The sequence below is a fragment of the Anguilla rostrata genome, chromosome 9 (genome assembly GCF_018555375.3).
Source record: "Anguilla rostrata isolate EN2019 chromosome 9, ASM1855537v3, whole genome shotgun sequence".
In the NCBI taxonomy this organism is placed as follows: Eukaryota; Metazoa; Chordata; class Actinopteri; order Anguilliformes; family Anguillidae; genus Anguilla; species Anguilla rostrata.
The window spans coordinates 26,057,383-26,077,194 of NC_057941.1; the positions used below are offsets into that span (position 1 = coordinate 26,057,383).

At 41.0% G+C, this 19,812-nt stretch overlaps 1 protein-coding gene across 1 annotated transcript; it reads left to right on the forward strand.

Annotated features, from left to right (window-relative positions):
* Positions 1–1,746: 1,746 nt before the first annotated feature.
* On the forward strand, positions 1,747–18,766 carry slc47a1 (solute carrier family 47 member 1). The gene is made up of 18 exons (XM_064351381.1): positions 1,747–2,466; positions 2,951–3,143; positions 3,912–4,013; positions 5,951–6,019; positions 6,564–6,712; positions 8,455–8,497; positions 8,874–8,918; positions 9,406–9,503; positions 9,701–9,798; positions 10,062–10,175; positions 10,616–10,683; positions 12,367–12,475; positions 13,261–13,336; positions 14,242–14,311; positions 15,002–15,134; positions 16,286–16,380; positions 16,526–16,657; positions 17,854–18,766. Exons 1-18 carry the CDS (start codon positions 2,330–2,332, stop codon positions 18,187–18,189), a joined length of 2,067 nt encoding a protein of 688 aa, XP_064207451.1. The 5' UTR covers positions 1,747–2,329; the 3' UTR covers positions 18,190–18,766.
* Positions 18,767–19,812: the final 1,046 nt, after the last annotated feature.

The window sequence follows — 19,812 nt, forward strand, 5'->3', positions numbered from 1 at the left end:
ATCATAAAAAAACAAGTTTTCAACGAAATACAAAAATGCCAAGTTACTGCTTGATTGAGAAAATAATCAGCAGGCCTGCAGAATTACAGCTCCCTAGGTCGCAACTTGTGTAGCCTTCTGTTCTGCTCCGTTTTCTGTTATTTCGTGGAGATGCAGTTTTAGTGTTTGTAAGGTTTATAAGGCATTTTGATAGGCTTATGTGCAGGTAGGAGTCTTATTCGGTGTTTTGCTAAGCGACATCAGTCAGTTCACGTGAGAATTGGAAGTTGTGAAAGCGGAAAACTTGATCGTGGAGAACAGGAGCAGACGCATATGTCACAGCAAGATTTGCATATGATCAAATAACAATTGTACTAAAGAAATTAGGAGAAATGATGAAATGAGTAGTTGAAACAATATGTTTTAGCAAAATGGGCATGTAGGTGAAGGTTAACATTATCACAGACTATAGTGCGAAGTAAATGTAGTGACCAAGAGCGAGTTGGGTTTCCGTATCGAACGGTATCATATAACAACAGACGGTAAGAAGCGTCAGTCGTTGATGTGGTGGGTAAAGTAACGTGTGATATTGCGTAGGAAATCTATTACACTGATGTGCTTTTTTCATGTTGACTACTAGTAGTTATAATTATGATGGAGTCATGATTTTAAATGTAATGTTTTAATTGGGAGTTGCAGACCGCACATACAATTGTTTGTATGTGGCTAGATACAGAACAGGGCGAGGTATTAATGTAGAAACGTGGCGTTTGCTGATAAGAACGTTTTCTACAGTAGGGTAAAGCAAATATAAGCGTAAGAAAACGTATTATAAATTATGAAATTATCTACCTGGGGGCAAGGCGGGATTCGATATTTCATGGTCAAACCTGTTCGTGGTTTTAAAGAAAAACACAGGTCAGTAAACAGCTTAGCTCCGGTTGAATCCATATGGACTGGCGATCCGGCTGTGGAGCCCATGGTCCATAGATTGTAACGCTAACCGCTAGGCCACGGCCATGCCCACGACCGGATTAACTGTTAGAAACAGGACATTTCTTGGATGACAGTGGCTCCCATTGAATCCATATAGCTTTGCAATATTGTAGCCGGTTAATACCTGCCATCCCAATTTGGTTCTGGTTCCATGCAGCTCTTAATTTCCTTGAAAGAAAGCATGGAATTCAGTTGTGGTGTACAGTACAGTTACACTTCCTCTTTTAATTGGATGTTAACTCATTAATGTCAACTAAATATTATCATTGGTGTCCTGATAGTTGTGATATTCTTTATGTTATTTTGTTATAGCATAGTTAATTGGCTTTAGTAATGTTGCATATATACTGGCTGATCTGGGAATGTTGGTAGCCATGTCTTAAATCAGGGACCTCATTCATAAAATGGCCTTGCGATTAAATTATCTTATATAGTGGCTTACACCAGCGTTTCCCAACCGGTGTGCCGCGGCACTCTGGTGTGCTGTCAGGCGAGGTCAGGTGTGCCGTTTGAACAATCCTTTAAAAAAAAATTTTATGTTAAAAAAAATGGACAAATCCATTCACAAAAGCCAAAATAAATGTCATTCAAATGCATATTGCTTAATTAAAACCCCAAAAGAACATTTAGGCCTACTGTTGGCACGTCACATCTGACACTGCAGGGTGTTTGTTTTTTATGCTTTTGAGAGTGGTGTGCCATGAGATTCTGTAAATTTGGAAAGTGTGCCGCGGAAGGGAAACGCTGGCTTACACAATATAGTGGCACAGAAAGCAGTGACGAAGCAGTTATCTCTAACATCCCACTTTGTGGATATGATCATATCTTGACGTAAAGTTTATACTAAACAAAAGTTAATTACCTGCTGGTTATAGAAAGGTACTGCATGTTTGAGGGGCAGCAGCAGGCAATAAATTCCTGGATGGAATACAACCTTATTTAGAGGAAAATGGATGTTTTTGGCCTCATTGACAAGACGGTGCAACTGAGAAGCATGTTCACATGAGGACAAATTGTACTTGAATGTACTTTTGTTTTTCTACAATTGACATTTCTCTGGATAAGAGTGTCTGCTAAATGAACATTTTGTTTTGGTTTGCTAAACTGACTAAGGAAATCATCCTGGAGAATTTGGGCTACCCCAAAACCGAGGTTACATCTGCAGGCCTCATAGTTAATCTCATCTCCCTGCGATAGCAGGACCGTCATAAAACATTGTTCCAGAAGATTTTCCTTGGTTTAGGTCAAGGGGCATTATATAACGAATCTGAGCTATGTGTGTGGGCTCAAAGGTCGCAAATGATATTCTGTGAGGGGACAACACTGCTTGCATGGGAAATGTAATCATGAGACAATGGTGGTTCTCTGGAGTCTGAGTCACTTTGAGAGAATATATCTTAGAACTACAGCAGATGTTTCCAAAGAAGGTAGAGCAGTCAACAACACTCAACGAGCGACTTGTGCCACCCTGGAACGACAATTTAAGCAAAGGTGAGCAAATGTGGAAACAGGAAAGGACTCTCGGCCTCGCCACAGAGGAGGACCGTGTTGTTTTCTGCTCAGCGTCAGTGAGCTATTGATTAAATCAAACTGAAAATCCTGCACCCCGTGAAACTAGAATGGGCCTTCGCAGCAAATGCTTAGCTATTTATAAGGGCATTCCTGATAAGATTAGTGACGTTTACCCACTCCACCCCTTTTCCTTCCAATTCTGTTTCATACTGTGAATTATAAAGACTTTTATTTTAGCTGGACCCATTGACACAGTGGCTTGGTGCAGGCTGTAGTTACTTAATCAGTAACCTAAACAAAGCTGTTTAAAAAAAGTTGTGAAACCTTGCTTTCATGTATTACTGAGAGTACTCGTGCGCAAGGTAAGACAGGGTCTCTCTCTCCCTCTCTCTCTCTCTCTCTCTCTCTCTCTCTCTCTCTCTCTCTCTCTCCCCTCTTTTTCTCTCTGTGGCGTTCCCACAAGAAACTGGGCTCTTGAAGCAAGAATGGAGAAGCCAGGACACTCAGAAGTACCCGGTCCCCTACCGGGCGCCGGGCAGGTCTCCGAGGAAACCGGTCCCAGTGCCAAGCTGTTCTGCTGCCGTTTTGTGAGGCGCTGGGTCCCCCTGGCTTACAGAGAAGAGCTATACCAAGTCCTGCGCCTGACTGGGCCTCTGGTGAGAGAGGCTTCCCTTTCCAAACTTCTCTTGACAACCCTGCTCGGTTTGAAGATTAACGGCTTATTTTTAAAGTCATTGATTACGAGTGTAAAAGATCCATTGTTTTAACTTAATCAAATGTGACTTAACGCAATTGAACTGTCGAGGAAAGTCGTGCAGCATTCAAACTCTTTTTCAGGAGTCACAGGCTAGAGTTAGGTCAGTTACAGTGGTGAAAGAGTAACGAATGGTGCAGATTCTCCTCTGTGAGTCTGTCTGTGCTGTGCTCACCGGTGGAATTAACTAAACTCTCTGACCATGTGCTGTCTGTATCTTCAACGGCAGAGCACTGAGTGCCTGTTCAGAGTGATGTAAACAAAAGCAGGCTTCTGAGGCGGAGGGTTGTGTCTTTGGCTTTTCAGCTCAGCGCTCAGTGAATGGGGCATGTGCGAAATGCCCTTTCAGCCTGTCACCGCTGAGGGAAGTGGTGGCAGACACCTCGTGGCATGCGTATTGAGCTGTGTATGACAGCTGCTAGTAATACCTGAGGCAGAAGCCGGCTGCACTATGGACACAAAATAGCTGAATGTGCACGTCCCATGCAGTTATTATACATTGAATATTTACTGCTAGTAATTCTGCTGGTGCATTGTGACGTTGTGAAACCTGCTGTGAAGTACGAGAGTCACTTTGATGTTTCTCACCTTGTTGAACCTTGTGTTGGTGGAATTGATGTGCGTCTGTTTGCCTCAGTACCATTTGTCTGGTCTACTTCTGTGTCCTCAGCTGGCATCACGGATTCTGAACTTCCTGCTCTCATTTGTGATCACGATATTCTGTGGACACCTGGGAAATTCTGAACTGGCTGGCTACGCCTTGGCCTCTGCGGTAGTGTCTCCTATTCCTTTGCTTTGTTGGCACCCTTATTCGGGTCAGTATGTGAATATTTTACTGCAACGGGTCAGGTTATGGTCAATGCTTCAGTAACACCGTCCTGCTCTGGACTTCCACTGCCTGGCTTCAAGCCCTGCCCCCTAAGCACTTTACACCCAGCCATTAAGGTTGCAGTGACGACACAGATTTAGATTGCCATGGCGACATTTGTAACAAGTCATATACTTTATATCTTGGGCCACCTGTTGATGAAATTAAATAATAGTGACAAATGTCATGTCAAGTCTACATACTTGCTTTGGATAAAAGACAGCTTTAAGACATCTTTGAGCTGGTAGGTTGAAACGTGGCTTTTTAAGGGTTATAGTTCATTGTGAGTTTCCTTGCAACATGATAGGACAGACAGATATGTAAAACATATCTGTCTTGATTCATCTATGGCCACAGATATGCTGTCAGTTGTATTGGTCACTTCTTTCATTTTAAATTTTATGCAAAAATAGTGGTCGGCAGCATATTCTTCTGTCATAGCTGTCTGTCTTATAGAACTGTTCCACAGTTTACTATGTGCTGGTGGAAAATGCATGTAATCCAAGATTATCCAGTCATTACAGTGGAACATTTTTGATTTAAGATGGCATCTGTTAAATCTTGAATGACATCCAGCTACTGACTGATGATCCCTGTCCTTAACTGAGGCATGTTGTTAATTATCAGTGTTGTGAGAAATTTTTGGTGCAGGTTACAGTATTTGTATTTTTTTCTTTCTTTCCAGGGTATTCTATGTTCATTTCGTATAGTTAGGCACCAGACCTGGGTCAAATACACATTTGTTTTAGATTCAGACACTTTTCTACACTTCACTGATCTTGTCTGGTGTATTGGTCAATAGAGCACAGAAAGGTTTTTGAATCCAAAACAAATACATATTTGACCCGGGTCTGTTGGGCACACACACTAGTTTTTTATTTTTATTTTTTTTAACCTAAAATTCAGTCATCCCTCAGCAAGAGGTCGCCAGAGCCTTCTTGTCAATCAATTATCATATTGCTCCTCTCCCGTAATCTACAACAATTGCCACTAATTAAGTATGGAGGATGATTGATAGCATTGCTCCACACTGTCTTACACTGCTTTCAGGGTATAGACGCTCTAAGCAATGGGCAGTAGACATGAAAATTCAAATGCATTTCCTGCACCAAAATAGTTAAATAAGACTAATTATAAAAATGAAACAGATTGCCGTAGTGTAGGCTTATAAGAACGATGGGCTAAAGATGAACTCAAATGAAATAAAAATGCAACATTTAAACATTGCCATTGTATTTGATCATGATCAGCTGTTTCCTTTGTCATCCTTGGGCAGTGCTTAGAGTAAACCTGTCCATAGAAAGCGATGCATCTTTCTACATCAACGGAGTTGGACTGCTTGTACAATATCTGGATTGATTTCTTTCCAACTCTGTGTCATAACTCCCCAATAGTCGGTGCAGTTCCTTGTTCATGCACCAATAATTTATGATCAAGTAGTTTGACAAATAGCCTACAGGCTAAGGCTAGTCAAATCATTGAGTCTAATAAGGTTTCATTGTAGGATTACGCTTTCAACATGTAACCCAGACAAATGCAGTTACATTGTTGAAATCAACCTCAAAGTTCAATAGGTATTCAATAGGTACTGAGTTGTACCTTGCAGCCTTAATGTACTCAGTGCTGGCAAGAATAACATCATTTCCTTGCATAATGAGTACAGGGACCCCTGGAGTATAAGAATTGAAATAGCTTAAATTCCTACAGGTCTCGTGATAGAAACTGGTGGCCCTACTTATATCATTGACGATAGTAATTAAGAGTATAAGTACATAAGTAAATCTGTCATGAAATTACGGAGGCATGAAACCAATGCAAATGATTGTTTTTTAATGTTTCAGACTATTAATGTCACAACAACTGCTACTGGATGTGGACTAGCGCTTGCATGTGACACTTTAGTATCACAAGTAAGTACATTAACAAAAGTGGAAAGCTTAGTTATGGTTCTGTTGTGCAGTAGCACATATTTCTTTGCTTGCAATCTATAATAAAGAATGCCTTGGGAATAGTTAAATTGAGTCATTGTCACATTGATGCACAATTTGTGATATCCATTATTACAATTACATATTCAAATTAATACAACAATTTCCTATTTAAAGTAATGTTATATGTACTCACAAAGAGCAATAATAATAATTTCTCATTCAGAGTAAAGCTGCATTTAGCCAGACTAAAGTTAGGATTCATGATCCACAGCAACGTAAGCCTCTGCAGAGCAGCGCTGATGCTGGAATGTTCTGGAAAACAGCAGGAGGGAATTCATAGCCACGTCATATCACAGTCGAGTAGTCTTAGTAGAATAATTAGACTTTCTGAAAGCGTATTTGATTTTCACTGGAGGCCAGTGGCTACAGGCTTTACAAAACGTATTTGCTGTATCCCAAGTGAAGTTTTTTTCTCCATCTCTGTGTTCTGCCCTCTCTCTGTTTCCATGGTGATGTCCGACAGACGTTTGGGAGTAAGAACCTGAAGCGTGTGGGGGTGATCCTACAGAGGAGCATACTAATCCTGCTGCTGTTCTGCCTCCCCTGCTGGGCCATCCTTATCAACACCCAGTCCATCCTCCTGGCTCTGCAGCAGGAAGCAGAAGTAGCCAGGTAACGGATATGCTGCGTACCTGGAGGCAGCTAACACTGATCCTGGAGTGCTAGAGACATTACTAGAGACCCAAAATAACCATTACGTCATGACCATTGCATTTTCCCATCCATATACAAAAATCGGAGGCTTTAGCATGTAAAACCATAAAGCAGCAGGGGTCCACAGCCCTGGTCCTGGAAAGCCACTGGATGCATCAGTTCTTGTTGTTACTCCGTGTTAAATCAATTGATGAATTAATTAAATCGATTAAACGGTTTACTCACCTAGCCTGGTTTCTTTGGGCGGAAATGGTTACTGATTTTACGGTGAAAACGAACACCAGCCGGCCTGTGGCTCTCTTGGACTAAGGTTGGGGACCCCTGATACGCCATTCCAATTAAATGACACCGTCACATGCCCATGTGACATCCCTGGGAGGGAGATGCGGCAGTTCCCGGGAAGCGCCGTTGGTTGCCACATAGAGAGAGAGAGCACACCCACACCAACATAAAATCAAATAAATTAACATTTTAAATTGAAATAACAAAGACAAAAGAAAGTTTCTTTCTTTTCTTTGTCATAATCTTGCTGCACTTTCACTTTCCTTCTCCTCTTTATCTTCCTTGTCCCTAAATTAGCATTTTCCCCCTAAAAAATCAAATCAAACAACACGAATCTTGTATCAAAATGGCGAGTGAAGGGGCTAATTTAGTGCACTTTACTTGTGTTGTCAATGGATTGGATTCCTTTGGCTTTACAGTGGATTTCATGACCCATTATCTTTATGATATACGGCCCGAAAATCAAGAAATCCATTTTACAATGTGGCTTGTGAGGCAAGGAAATAGAACAGGAATCTGACCACGGAATGACATATGGTCTTTTGAATCCACTTAAGCTGTGAGAATTAGCAAGAGATCAATTCACTGGAACTGACATCATGACAGAAAGAATTATGCTCCAAATACATTTTTATACCCAAAGGCCTGTGCCCTCCTCTGTCACAACCAGCAACATTAAATCAGATTCGATATAGAAAATATCAGAAAATGGCATGAAATTGGTTTTTAGTATTTTAGTCTTATAAAAAGGTTTTGTTTGCATATGTAGCAAATGTTGCATAGGTGCTAGAAAGAAGAAAATATACTATAGTGTATGAAGAAATACTGCCACACTGCTAAATTGCTAGTTTTTGTGCTGCTGATAAAATTAGTGCCAATAAAACTTAACAGTTAGAAAGAGATGTATAGGAGCACACTATTTTATTTTATTCTTTATAGCACATTGATAAAGGTTCAACAATAATATCAGCTCCTATTTTGGGCAATGTTCCCCAAAGCATAAGATAACATCATGAGTTTACCTGCCCTTTAGAAAGTGGAATGGCTCTGCCTTTTCTTTTGGTTTCTTTTCCCTTCTCTACCTGACATCACCAGCACAGCTAAGAGGGAATGCGTACAAAATGTGGTGTATAGTATGCAATGTTAAATGTAAATATAATAATGCTGAAATTATTCAAATGCATTAAACCAGTTAAACAACTTAAGTATCCCTTGCAGAATTTAAATATATTTCTGTGGCTGTTCAGCATGGAGAGCACAGTTTACAGTACACTGGAGTCTCAATGGATGCTTCTGTTTGGGCCACGGAAATTCCATGGGTAGATTTCAGGAAATGGTGAAACCAGTTTACCAGAAAGTTTTATTTAACGAGTTACGTGTTCTTTTTGTTGTAAACCATAGAACTCTCTCCATTTCAGGATAGCTCATCTGTATGTGATTGCGTTCCTGCCTGCCGTTCCAGTAAGTAAGCACAGACATCACCAAGTGGTTCTGTCATGAATCATGTGTTTGTCAGTGCTGCTTCAGGCTCTCTCTTTGTTTTTTCCCAGTTTCACCCACAGCTTGTTGAACTGGGCTGTTTTCATTCAGCACTCTCTCTCTCAGTCTGTCTTTCTGTGTGTGTGTGTGTGTGCATGTGCACAAGTGTTTGTGCGTCTGTGTGTGTGTGTGCATATGCACATGTATTTGTGTTTGTGTGTGCACATGTGTTCGTGCATGCGCACGTGTGTGTGTGTGTGCATATGCATGTGTGTGTGTGTGTGTGTGTGTGTGTTCATATGCACGTGTGTGTGTGTGTGTGTGTGTGTACTTATATGTGTATGTCTGTATTTTACAGGCTATGTTTATGCACCAACTGCAGGTGGCATACCTCCAGAATCAGGTACAGTGTTTCGGCTTTTTTTGCGACTGGGCCTTTTTTGCCTGGGGATGTGGTCATGAATATCTATAACCATGACATTTCAATTAGCTAGACACGCATTTCTGTGACATGCCATGGAATTATGTAATCGATTTCATAATCTAAGAGAGGCCTGCATCAAAATGTACTCCAAAGTTAGTGATGGCAGGATGAGGCTTTGTGAACCAAAAATGGGCGGCCCCATTATTGGTGACTCAGTGATTTGATCCATTAATCTTGTTTGGCTGTGGAGAGCAGACTCTTCTGATTTGTCTCTGACCATGTCGATGACAGTTTGCCGTGGCTCCACCCATTACGGAATCCCTGAAACCTCACTCTCTCATCAATTTCCCATCCCCTACCTGAATTCTAGCAGCAATTAGACACCACAAAGTGCAAAACTCTTCATGGCATATTTGTTTTGCAGGCCACATTTGAAAACTGTTGCTTGTGTGTTTTTTATTTGCAGGGAATTATTCTGCCTCAGTTATATACTGCAGCAGTGGCTAACATCATCAATGTGGCTACAAACTATATCCTGATCTTCTGGATGGAGCTGGGAGTGATGTAGGTGTGCTGTTTAGTTTTCCTTGTGGGGTCAGGGTGTAGAATACAGTACTGGGTGTTTTTTTTAAACTCAGTTGTTAAAGATTCAAATCACAGGGACAACATGGTTCCTTTCTATTCTGCCTTGCAGTTGTAACACCTCTAATTGTTTGTATTCTTGTATCAATAATAATGAAAGTGTGCACATTTGTTGATAGAGGATCTGCTGCAGCCAATACCTTGGCTCATGTGACAATCTGTCTTCTCCTGTTTGCCTACATCCGCTGGAAGAACCTGCATGAAAAAACTTGGGGAGGTGAGCAGATGTTTGACAAACAATTCTGTAACTACTTGCAAAGGCTTTTGAGAACGTGCCAAACTGCCTATGAGCCAAGAATGAGTAAATCAAGTCTTGAAATGTCAGCTTCCAAACAGGTTTGTGGCTGTGTGTAATGTACAGTAATGTCAGCTGTTTTATGAAACAGATGTTAATCAAACCAATTTTTTAACATTGAATTTCATTGCAGCAACATAGGAATGATGATTGTATCTGGGCCTCTTGTTTGGCTCCCCCTACAGGCTGGTCTACTGCATCACTTCAGGAGTGGGGATCTTACATGCAGCTGGCCATCCCCAGTACACTAATGCTGTGCTTTGAGTGGTGGATCTATGAAATTGGGGGGTTCTTTGCAGGTACCTTCACTTCACCTGAACTGTACACATAAACAGCGGTATTTGAAGCCTGCATATAGCAATAATATATCCAACCTAATGTTTTGCAAGTAACTTCAATGAATGCTGTTAGCCGGTGTAGAAAATGGCGATAAAGCATGTTAATACATGTTGAAATATGAAATTAAAAATGAAAGAAAATGTTATAATATGTCATATCACAAAGGACACAGCTATCATAAATATAGTAACTGTATAGTAATTGCACTGGATGACCAAACTTGTTTTTTCCAATAAAAAGAATTATATCATCTCAAAATTTCAGAGATGTTAGTATGTTCTGCACCGTAAGACGGAATTAGTCATAGCATTTCATTTTCTCCCCATAAACCTGAAATTGGTCCCCTGTCTCCTGCGTAGACTTATGGGTGTTAATTATTTAACCTTTCCCCTTCCGACAGGAATGCTCGGAGAGGTGGATCTGGCTGCTCAGCATGTGCTCCTGGAGCTGGGGGCCATAACATACATGGTAAGCTAAAGTAGAAATTCTTACACGTGTCTCAGTACTCAGTAACATAGCGACCAAATCAGTCAGTCAGACATTTTGGATTTTGTCACGGGGAGGAAGACAAGTTAGTTAATCCATTCATTTTAAAGTCTGCAACCTTGTTTCACTCCCAAAAGCAAGTAAACTAATTAATGATTGTCTCTCAGTACTTGGCTGTGCTATAACTTCATGTTCGAATTCTGTCAGATGTTAAGAAATGAAAAGAAGTCAAAAGAAGTGAAACAAAAAATAAAAGGGGAGTGAATTTATGAATTTAGGTTTTTTACTTGCCATTACTCCTGCCCTTTTAGCTCCAAAGACAGCAGTTAAGAAAATAAGAAGGGGGTGAAATTATAGCAGCGTGGCATTTCTTCCTCCCCATAATTTCACCCCCCCCCATATCTGCAATGCAAGGACTGATAGACACCAAATTACACCTTTTACAATATAATTTACAAGCCTCATATGAAGAGTAATGTGTTAAAGTAATAGAATTTAACAGCTGACAGTATTTGAAATATTTCAGACATCAATGTTCAAATATGTGATATTTAAATACTTTCAGATATGTGAAATAATCTGCTATTAAGTATTTAATAAACAAAATAAGTAAAATAATTTTATCTGAATGTGTATTTTCCTCATAACTAACATAAATAAATGTATTTGACATGATTATTTGACCCAGGTCTGGGGGGCGCATGAATTTGTTTGTCTTACTTGAGTATCTGTTTAGGGATTTTCTGTGTCTGTGCTGTGTTTATGTTGTGACTGTTGTGCTTTTTCTGTGTTTTGTTTTGTTAAATAGATGGAGCTTAATTTTCTGTTGTACAAATCAATTTGATGTGAATCACAGCTTGCATCTCAGTAATAGTCAGTAAAAAACAAAAACAATCAGGAGGTATATGATTATAATCATAACCTTGATGATCTCATCTCAATCTTGAGATCTCATTGAAGTTCATTCAGCCCTGTCCTAATCAAGCATTATCCAGACTGAAAGTACAAAGTCTGCCTGGTTACAGTTGCATCTGTTCTGCTTTAAAGTATTTTATTTTGTTGTGTTGTCTGTTGGGGTATGCTGGTGTATGCTTTATCTGTTTGGGGTGTGCTGTATCTGTGCTGGGGTGTACTGTATCTGTGTTGGGGTGTGCTGTATCTGTGCTGGGGTGTGCTGTATCTGTGCTGGGGTGTGCTGTATCTGTGTTGGGGTGTGCTGTATCTGTGCTGGGGTGTGCTGTATCTGTGTTGGGGTGTGCTGTATCTGTGCTGGGGTGTGCTGTATCTGTGCTGGGGTGTACTGTATCTGTGTTGGGGTGTGCTGTATCTGTGCTGGGGTGTACTGTATCTGTGTTGGGGTGTGCTGTATCTGTGCTGGGGTGTGCTGTATCTGTGTTGGGGTGTGCTGTATCTGTGCTGGGGTGTGCTGTATCTGTGCTGGGGTGTACTGTATCTGTGTTGGGGTGTACTGTATCTGTTTGGGGTGTGCTGTATCTGTGCTGGGGTGTGCTGTATCTGTGCTGGGGTGTGCTGTATCTGTGTTGGGGTGTGCTGTATCTGTGCTGGGGTGTACTGTATCTGTGTTGGGGTGTGCTGTATCTGTGCTGGGGTGTGCTGTATCTGTGTTGATATATGGACTGAGTTTGGGTCCTCTGTGTGAGACAGTTCCCTTTGGGGGTCCATGCAGCTGCCTGTGTCCGTGTGGGGAATGCACTTGGAGCAGGAAACACAGCCAGAGCCCTTATGACCTGCAAGGTGACACTTGTTCTTTCAGGTGAGTCTGTCTTCTTTTCTGGGCTATGATGTCCCTTATTGGTGCAAGCCACCCAACCAGAAAATGTACATTGACCATTAGGTGCTCACTTGGCGGCTGACTTCGGTTCAGTGTTCATTGTACACTACAGTAATCTGCTAGCAGACAGTTCATGCAAAGCATGATGAGATGAGAATCGACTATTAAAGGGAAATTACACCCTAGATCACTGTTTTTTATTGTATTTTTTATTTTTTTTTGCTGTTAACGTGTTTGTATGCCTGCTTTATAATGAAACATTTTAATCTATGCCAGGATTAAATACCGGGTCTCATTACTCATTAGACTTCCTTGCTGGTCAGTCGGGTTAGTCCGGCCAGCCCGGTCCTATCCAGGCACATGATGTATCCTCCTTGAACTCTGGTGAAATTCATCTTGTGCACCGTCATGTGAAATGAAATTACGACACGTTTTGGAGAGCACGTGCTTGCCTACACTTTCGTAACTGAGGACAGAGGTTGCTGCAGTGAGAATAGCTGGTGCACATGGTTGACCATTCCAAACTGAGAGGACAGGGGATAAAGTGCAAAAACAGAAAATTAGTCGGTGAATGTGGCGAATGGGCTTGCCGCTAGAGGACCGCTGTAGGGCCAATTAGCAAAAATGTAGCGGATCAACAGTGGCCTGATAGGCATTGGTTTTCTACACACATACACCCTCACACACACACACATACACATCACCTGTCATGTGAATGACATCTGTTGTCCATAATTACACAGTCTAATGGCTGTTTGTTATTGTAGGTGTGCTAGCAATATTTCAGGGCATCGTTCTCGGTGCTTCTAAAACAGTGATCGGATACATTTTCACATCTGATGTGTAAGTATGAACTCACCACCTTTAAAAATAAAAATACTGCATATTTCCCATATATGGAAATCATGTGTAAATATCTATAGATCCATCTTTAGCCTTTAGCCAGAACAACTTCAGTTTTAGCTTTTCTTTAAAGCAGCGTTTCCCAACCGGTGTGCCGTCGGGCGAGGTCAGGTGTGCCGTGTGAACAATCCTTAAAAAAACATTTTAATGTTGGTAATGGTGTTTATTTTTTATGCTTTTGAGAGTGGTGTGCCATGTTTCTGTAAATTTGGAAAGTGCCATGGAAGGAAAAAGGTTGGGAAACGCTGCTTTAAGGGATGAAGGAGGTAGAAATCTACTTTGCACTTACTCCAGAACATCCTACAAAAGTTCAGTTATGTTTAGATCTGCTGATTGTGAAGGTCATGGAAAGTGTTTGACTACATCCTGGTATTGATGCAACCACACTTTAATTTGTTTAGCAGTGTGTATGGGGGCTTTATGATCTTGGAATATGGGGACATCATGAAGGAATGTTTGCAACATACTGTAGGGTGCAACTAATGTTGTAAAATGGGTTCATATTCTCTGGCCATTACGCGTCTGTGCTGGGCAGTTATTGGACCAACTGCCATGAGATGGCTGCCCACACCATTACCAATCACCACCAGCGTGTTTAACAGTTTGTGGGTTAAAGGCTTTCTTCAGATTTCTCCAAGGATAAACCATATATTTTTCAGTACATGGCAATATATTTTATTGCTTGAGGGCAGTGTTCATCAGTTCAGATTTCATTTGGTAGGCGTAGGCTCGTCTGATTGTTGTTGTTTATGTTTTCTGTGTACATGTTTTTTGAAAAGTAGAAAAACAGAATGGTGCACTTCAGTTAAATGCTTGTCAAACACTCGATCAACACTTGTTTCCAGGAATATTGTGGAACTGGTTTCTGGCGTCTTAACAGTGTACATCTTCCTGCAGTTTTTCGATGCCCTTGTGGTGAGTAATCAACTGTTACCCTCTGGAAGTCTGGTCAATATTGTTTTTTTTTTTTGCTGGGTCTTAAAAAAGACAAATTAATTATAATTAGATTATATTAGGTCAATTTTTAACTGAGTGAAATAATAACAGAGCCAAACTGAATGTGATATCATGGTCTCTCTTTAAAACAAGCATAGATCTTATTTCCAAGTTGTCCTTTAATTCATTTGAAAGATTAAACCATAAAAAATGTAATATTCATTTTAATATGATTTCATTAAATATAGTAAAGAGAGTCATTTTTTTGTTTAATTACATCTATCACAACATTACTGTGATTTGCAATGCCATGCAGAGAGATGCATGCATGAAGTATAAATACTTTTGACACAGTATGCACAGTATGTAGTGTTAATACCTTACCTGACATATTTAGTATTATTTTTCTTGTACTTCAGTATCACAACATGTATGACATAAATATCTCCATCCATGAAGGCAGTACATGTCACATTCTCCACCAGACCTTCTTTACCGTAGGATGGATAACCATGCTTTCTGAAACCCATAAAACTAGTCCAGCTCCAGCCATTCTTGATGTGTCCAATATTTCACAAATGAATCTGCGAATGGCCAGGGGAGGGACTGTGATTGGTCGCTGTGAGCGAAGGCGTGAGTGCGAGCGGCCCATTCTTTGCTCTTTCACAGTGCGTCAGTTCTGGCATCCTCCTGGGCGCGGGGAAGCAGAAGATAGCCGCCATGGCTAATCTCATATGCTACTACTGTATGGGGCTCCCACTGGGCATCGCCTTGATGTTCGCAGCTGAGCTGAGAATAATGGGTACATTTCCTACTTCACACAGGAGAGCGTGTGCACACACACACACACTTGCACACAATTGCACACACACATGTTAATTCTTCATATAGGTCCACATTTATAAAATACATCATAAGGGCCCAAATATATTTCAGTTGCTGTCTGATGTCCTTCACTTGAGTAGCAGAAAGCATACCAGTAGGGATAAAGCAAACAAAACACACACACACATACACGCACACACACTCGCACACGCCCACATGCACACACGTGCGCACGCACACACACACATACTCGCACACACACACTCATACACACCCACACACACACACTCGCACACGCACACACACAAAGACACACACACACACACATATATATACATTTATTGTTGTTTTTAGTAAAAAAAGGAGAAAGGAAAACTGTCTTTTGTTACTGGGTTGTCATTTGATCGCTATATGAAATATTTAATTTAAAAAAATTAAAAAAATTCTGGACAGCCTATACATGGATACTGTGATCCCTTCTTAGTAATCTTGATGGGAACTCTTTGATCATCAGTCTTTCCATTTCATTAAATGCAAACCCACGGAGATGGAATGGCAACACTGATCTATTTCTGATAAGTGCCTATAATTTTAGATGTGATACAGTATCAGCTGTAAATCGCACTGAGCTCTGGGACAGTTACCTTGTGATCAAAGGGAAGGAAATATATATGGATCCCCCCCCCCCCCCATCCCCCCCGCCCCAGTATGGAACATAGCGGAAGACAGATTAATGAAAATCACACAAATTATATGGTCCTGTAATTTGGGATTATAGGGGCCAGGAAGTGCCTTTTTGCGTTATCTGTTATCTGGTCTGTCAATCTATGAATCTCCCAATGGGAGATGTGTGGATGAGAGTGTCACCCCCCCAACCCCCATACCCCATGTCTATTTTTGTTTATCTCACTCATATTGATTTCTGAAACTTGAGAGCTGTCCAGTCTTGAGTCCAGCAGTGTGTGGAGGACAGTTTCAGTGGAGAGCTTTGATGGGGACGTTTTTGAGCCTCACAGAATGAGTGGGGAAACTTTTCCTTGTTGTGGGGGGAACAAACTCCTTGTTGTGGGCAGGAGGGGCACACCCCCAGTGTTTGTGGAGGCAGGTTGATTCTTTTTCTCTTGCCAGGGCTCTGGATGGGCCTACTCACTTGTGTCATCGTGCAAAGCTGCTTCTTCATCACACTCATCTTCAAACTGAACTGGCAGAGTGTGACTGAAGAGGTAAGGAACGCTGAACTCTCTTACTCTCACTCTCGCTCTCGACTGTTCAGATCTCACAATGACCAGGTATTTAGCTAACCACACCACTGCCATCTTAATGTGTTCTGAAAGGTACTGATTGGTATTCCTGTTACTGTTATGGCAGGCCATGAAGCGTGCTGGGAAAGGTAACCGTGTGGTGCGTGTGGGGTCAAAGCGGCCCATTGGAGAGCCTGTGACAGACACCTTGGTCCTGGAAAGCACTGGAATCTTGGATCAGGCAACAGACAGCGGGGTGGTGAGTATCACTGAATAGCTTTGATTTTATTGGTTTGGTGAACTTGTCTTTTGATCTGATCAGCCCTTTCACCATAATAGCAACATTATATGATTGTACTGCAACCACCAACATAAACTTATAAAGTAAGGACTGTAAGTATACTTAGGGGAAATTTTCACAGACCCTATTTAGAATTTAGTCCTGGTCACATTGGCTTGCTGTATACAGCCCTACTTCAAGACTAAGAAGGTTCTGTCAAGTAAGGAGAGACAAAGCACATACTATGATCACAGTCGAGGGGCACCCATTGCCATAGTGAAGTCATAATTTAAAAAATCTATATTTATAGCCTGCTTAAAAGTGAAATCATCATGTAAGAACACGATGGAAATTGTTTCAAGACATTCAGGCAGTTATTTGTCTAACATATCAATACAGATCACCAAAACCACTGTGTTAACCTACAGGAATTGGTGTTCCACTGTCTCTTCTAGAAGAGTGAGATTGATCCGATAATATTAATTCAAAGATAAACATGAAAACATCAGTCCATCACTCTTGGGGAAATAAGTTAGTTAGTCTGGGTAGATGTAGGCTAGAGGGCCAAATGTAGACTAGTAGGCCTAAATTAGGCTAGTGGGCCAAAATAATAAATAAAACTCAGATGCAGCAAGGCAAGCCTACAGTAGGCCGTCAGAGCCTGTGCCATCCACTCTGTGCATCAAACCTAATCAAACCAAAACCTGAAATAAAGGGCATCACTGTCTTCCTTGGAAATAATCTTCATTCTCCTAAGACCCGTCAATTAATTTTGTCCCAGGTCCCAAATCCAAAGAACCATACACTTTGATGTCCATTACAAGGAACATTCAATAAAAATAAGATAATATTTAAAACAAATATTTTCACTGAAATATTTTTTGTCCTCCAAGCAACTTAGCATTTTTAAGACAATTCAGAAAAGCACTCCACCGACACACCTGATCACAACATCACAAGACAACCCGCATCCCTGACTACAAGAACAGGCCAAGCAGCAATTTAGACTTGGACTGCATAAAGCCTAGACTAAAACAACCACAGAGGGCTCTGGCACTATTTAATGGCCAGGAAGGTCCAATCAGCTCTCACAGAAATCAAAAATACTGTTATCAGTGCAACTGATTGGAAATGGTGGATATGGTGCCAGTAATGCAATTTTCATCTTCTTCTAGACACAGACCATGAATGACAGGGACAAGGCGAGTGGTTACTCTCCAGTGAGCACTCAAGAGCAGGGCAGGGCAGCCCTTGTGGAGCCCAGCAGAGCACAGGAGGTACCGGGGGATGCTGAGGGGGCAGGGGAACCAAAGGCCCTTCTCTCTGTCACCCAGCTGGTCCTGCGGCGGGGCCTGACCACGCTTGCAGCCGTCCTAATCTTGGTTGCTGGGGTGGCGGCCCATCTCGTCCTCCCTCCTCCAGACACGCCCCCACAGGGCAACCTCACCCTCGACTGGAGCAACTTCTCCACCCCAGCACCACCTCTCAACACATCCCTGCTGATGTCATGAAAAATAGGTTCCCCCTGAAAAACGAGTTCCCCTTGTCATAATGACATCACATGTCATAGGGAATGTCTGTTCCAGCGAGAGCAGACATTGTGGAATAAGCATGATACAACTAAATAGTTGATGTGAACAAAATGACTCGGAGGTGCAAACATTGTATAAAATGAACTTGAGTTCTTAGGAAAATTTTAGTTTTGAAATTAATTTGATGTACCATGTGTCCGAAGGAGCACAATGCAAATGAATAATGAACTAAAAAGCAAATATATTGCTGACTAGTCAGCATGCAGTTATTAGCTAGCTAGCCCACCATAAATCCTAACCATCTCATTCCCCCCCCCAGTCCTCTAGTTTAAAAAAAAATCAGACAGTGTGATTGTGGACTTATTTGAAATACCAGCTGCAGTGCAATCCATTTTTTGATGATTTTTCATTTGTCTGCGTAACTAATTCAAGTGACAAATTCATCGTGGTTAAGATAAGGAATGTAAACTAGTGGGCTGAATATAGCTGCTCAACTTACACAATAGCAGAGAAATCTGTTTGTATGACTTATCAAATGACATTTATTGGCCTACTATGCTTTGTCTTTACATTCTTGAAAAGTTTCAAAATTTTTAAGTTATAACATGCAAGAATTCATATTTCTGATCCACATGACATACACCACAATGTCTAAGCAGGGTCCCTCAGTCCAGTTTTGAAATTCAGTTGAAGGTGACACCATGAGCTAAAACAACTGGGGCGGAATTATAGAAGGGTGTAAGTGTACAGTGGGGACCAAAAGTCTGAGGACACAACCAACAAGAGTGCAAATACTTCTTATTCAAGGATAAGTAATACGTCAAAAAGTTAATATTTATAGTCTAAGAGCACATTAGCAGGTAGAATGGCATATTCATTCAATTAATAATGGTTTTAATTGTTAATAGCCCATATGTTTGCATATTGAGCTTTAGGAACACATACTTGTCAGTATTTGAATGGAATAATGGGTGTGGCAACAAATAAGAGAAATGCTTACCTTATGGTGGATATTCTCATAGCTTCCCATCTCACATGACTGTTAAATGTGAAATGTGTTACAATTTTAGTTTGTAACTGTTGTCAATAATGTATTTTTGAGTAAGAAGTGTGACTGGAGTATCATAATTGCATGATTCCTTGATAAATAATTAAAACAATGGGGACTTTGTAGTGTCCTCTGACTTTTGATCCCAACTGTACGTCTGCCACTGAGTATCCTTAGCAAAATGAAGTTAATCATTAAAAGGTGGATGCATTGTACCACCTGGAAGCACTGGTACTCAAAAACAAGAACTATAGTACAAGGCAATATAGCTGCAAGTTGTGATCCTGGGTGCCAAACACCAATCCCATAGTTATCAGCATCGAGCAATTGGCACATACACACAAAAAAGGAGCATATTCGAGATGGCTTACTTTTCATCAGCAGAAGCTGCAGATACAAAAGTAGTATTTATTTTTATTAGAGTTTAAAATGTGTTTTATACTTTTGAAAGATATGCTATTAGAATGCATTGCTGAATCAGGAACCAATTATATAAATTGTACAGTGGAACTGTTTGGCCCATATGCACCAGAATTAGACCATTGCCAATTTCT

Excerpts from the sequence above, each read along its gene's own strand:
- slc47a1 (XM_064351381.1), top strand. The coding sequence starts at position 2,330 with ATGGTGGTTCTCTGGAGTCTGAGTCACTTTGAGAGAATATATCTTAGA. Across the intron at positions 3,144-3,911 it reads TGCGCCTGACTGGGCCTCTG|CTGGCATCACGGATTCTGAA; the intron begins GTGAGAGAGGCT and ends CTGTGTCCTCAG. Across the intron at positions 10,176-10,615 it reads AATTGGGGGGTTCTTTGCAG|GAATGCTCGGAGAGGTGGAT; the intron begins GTACCTTCACTT and ends CCCTTCCGACAG.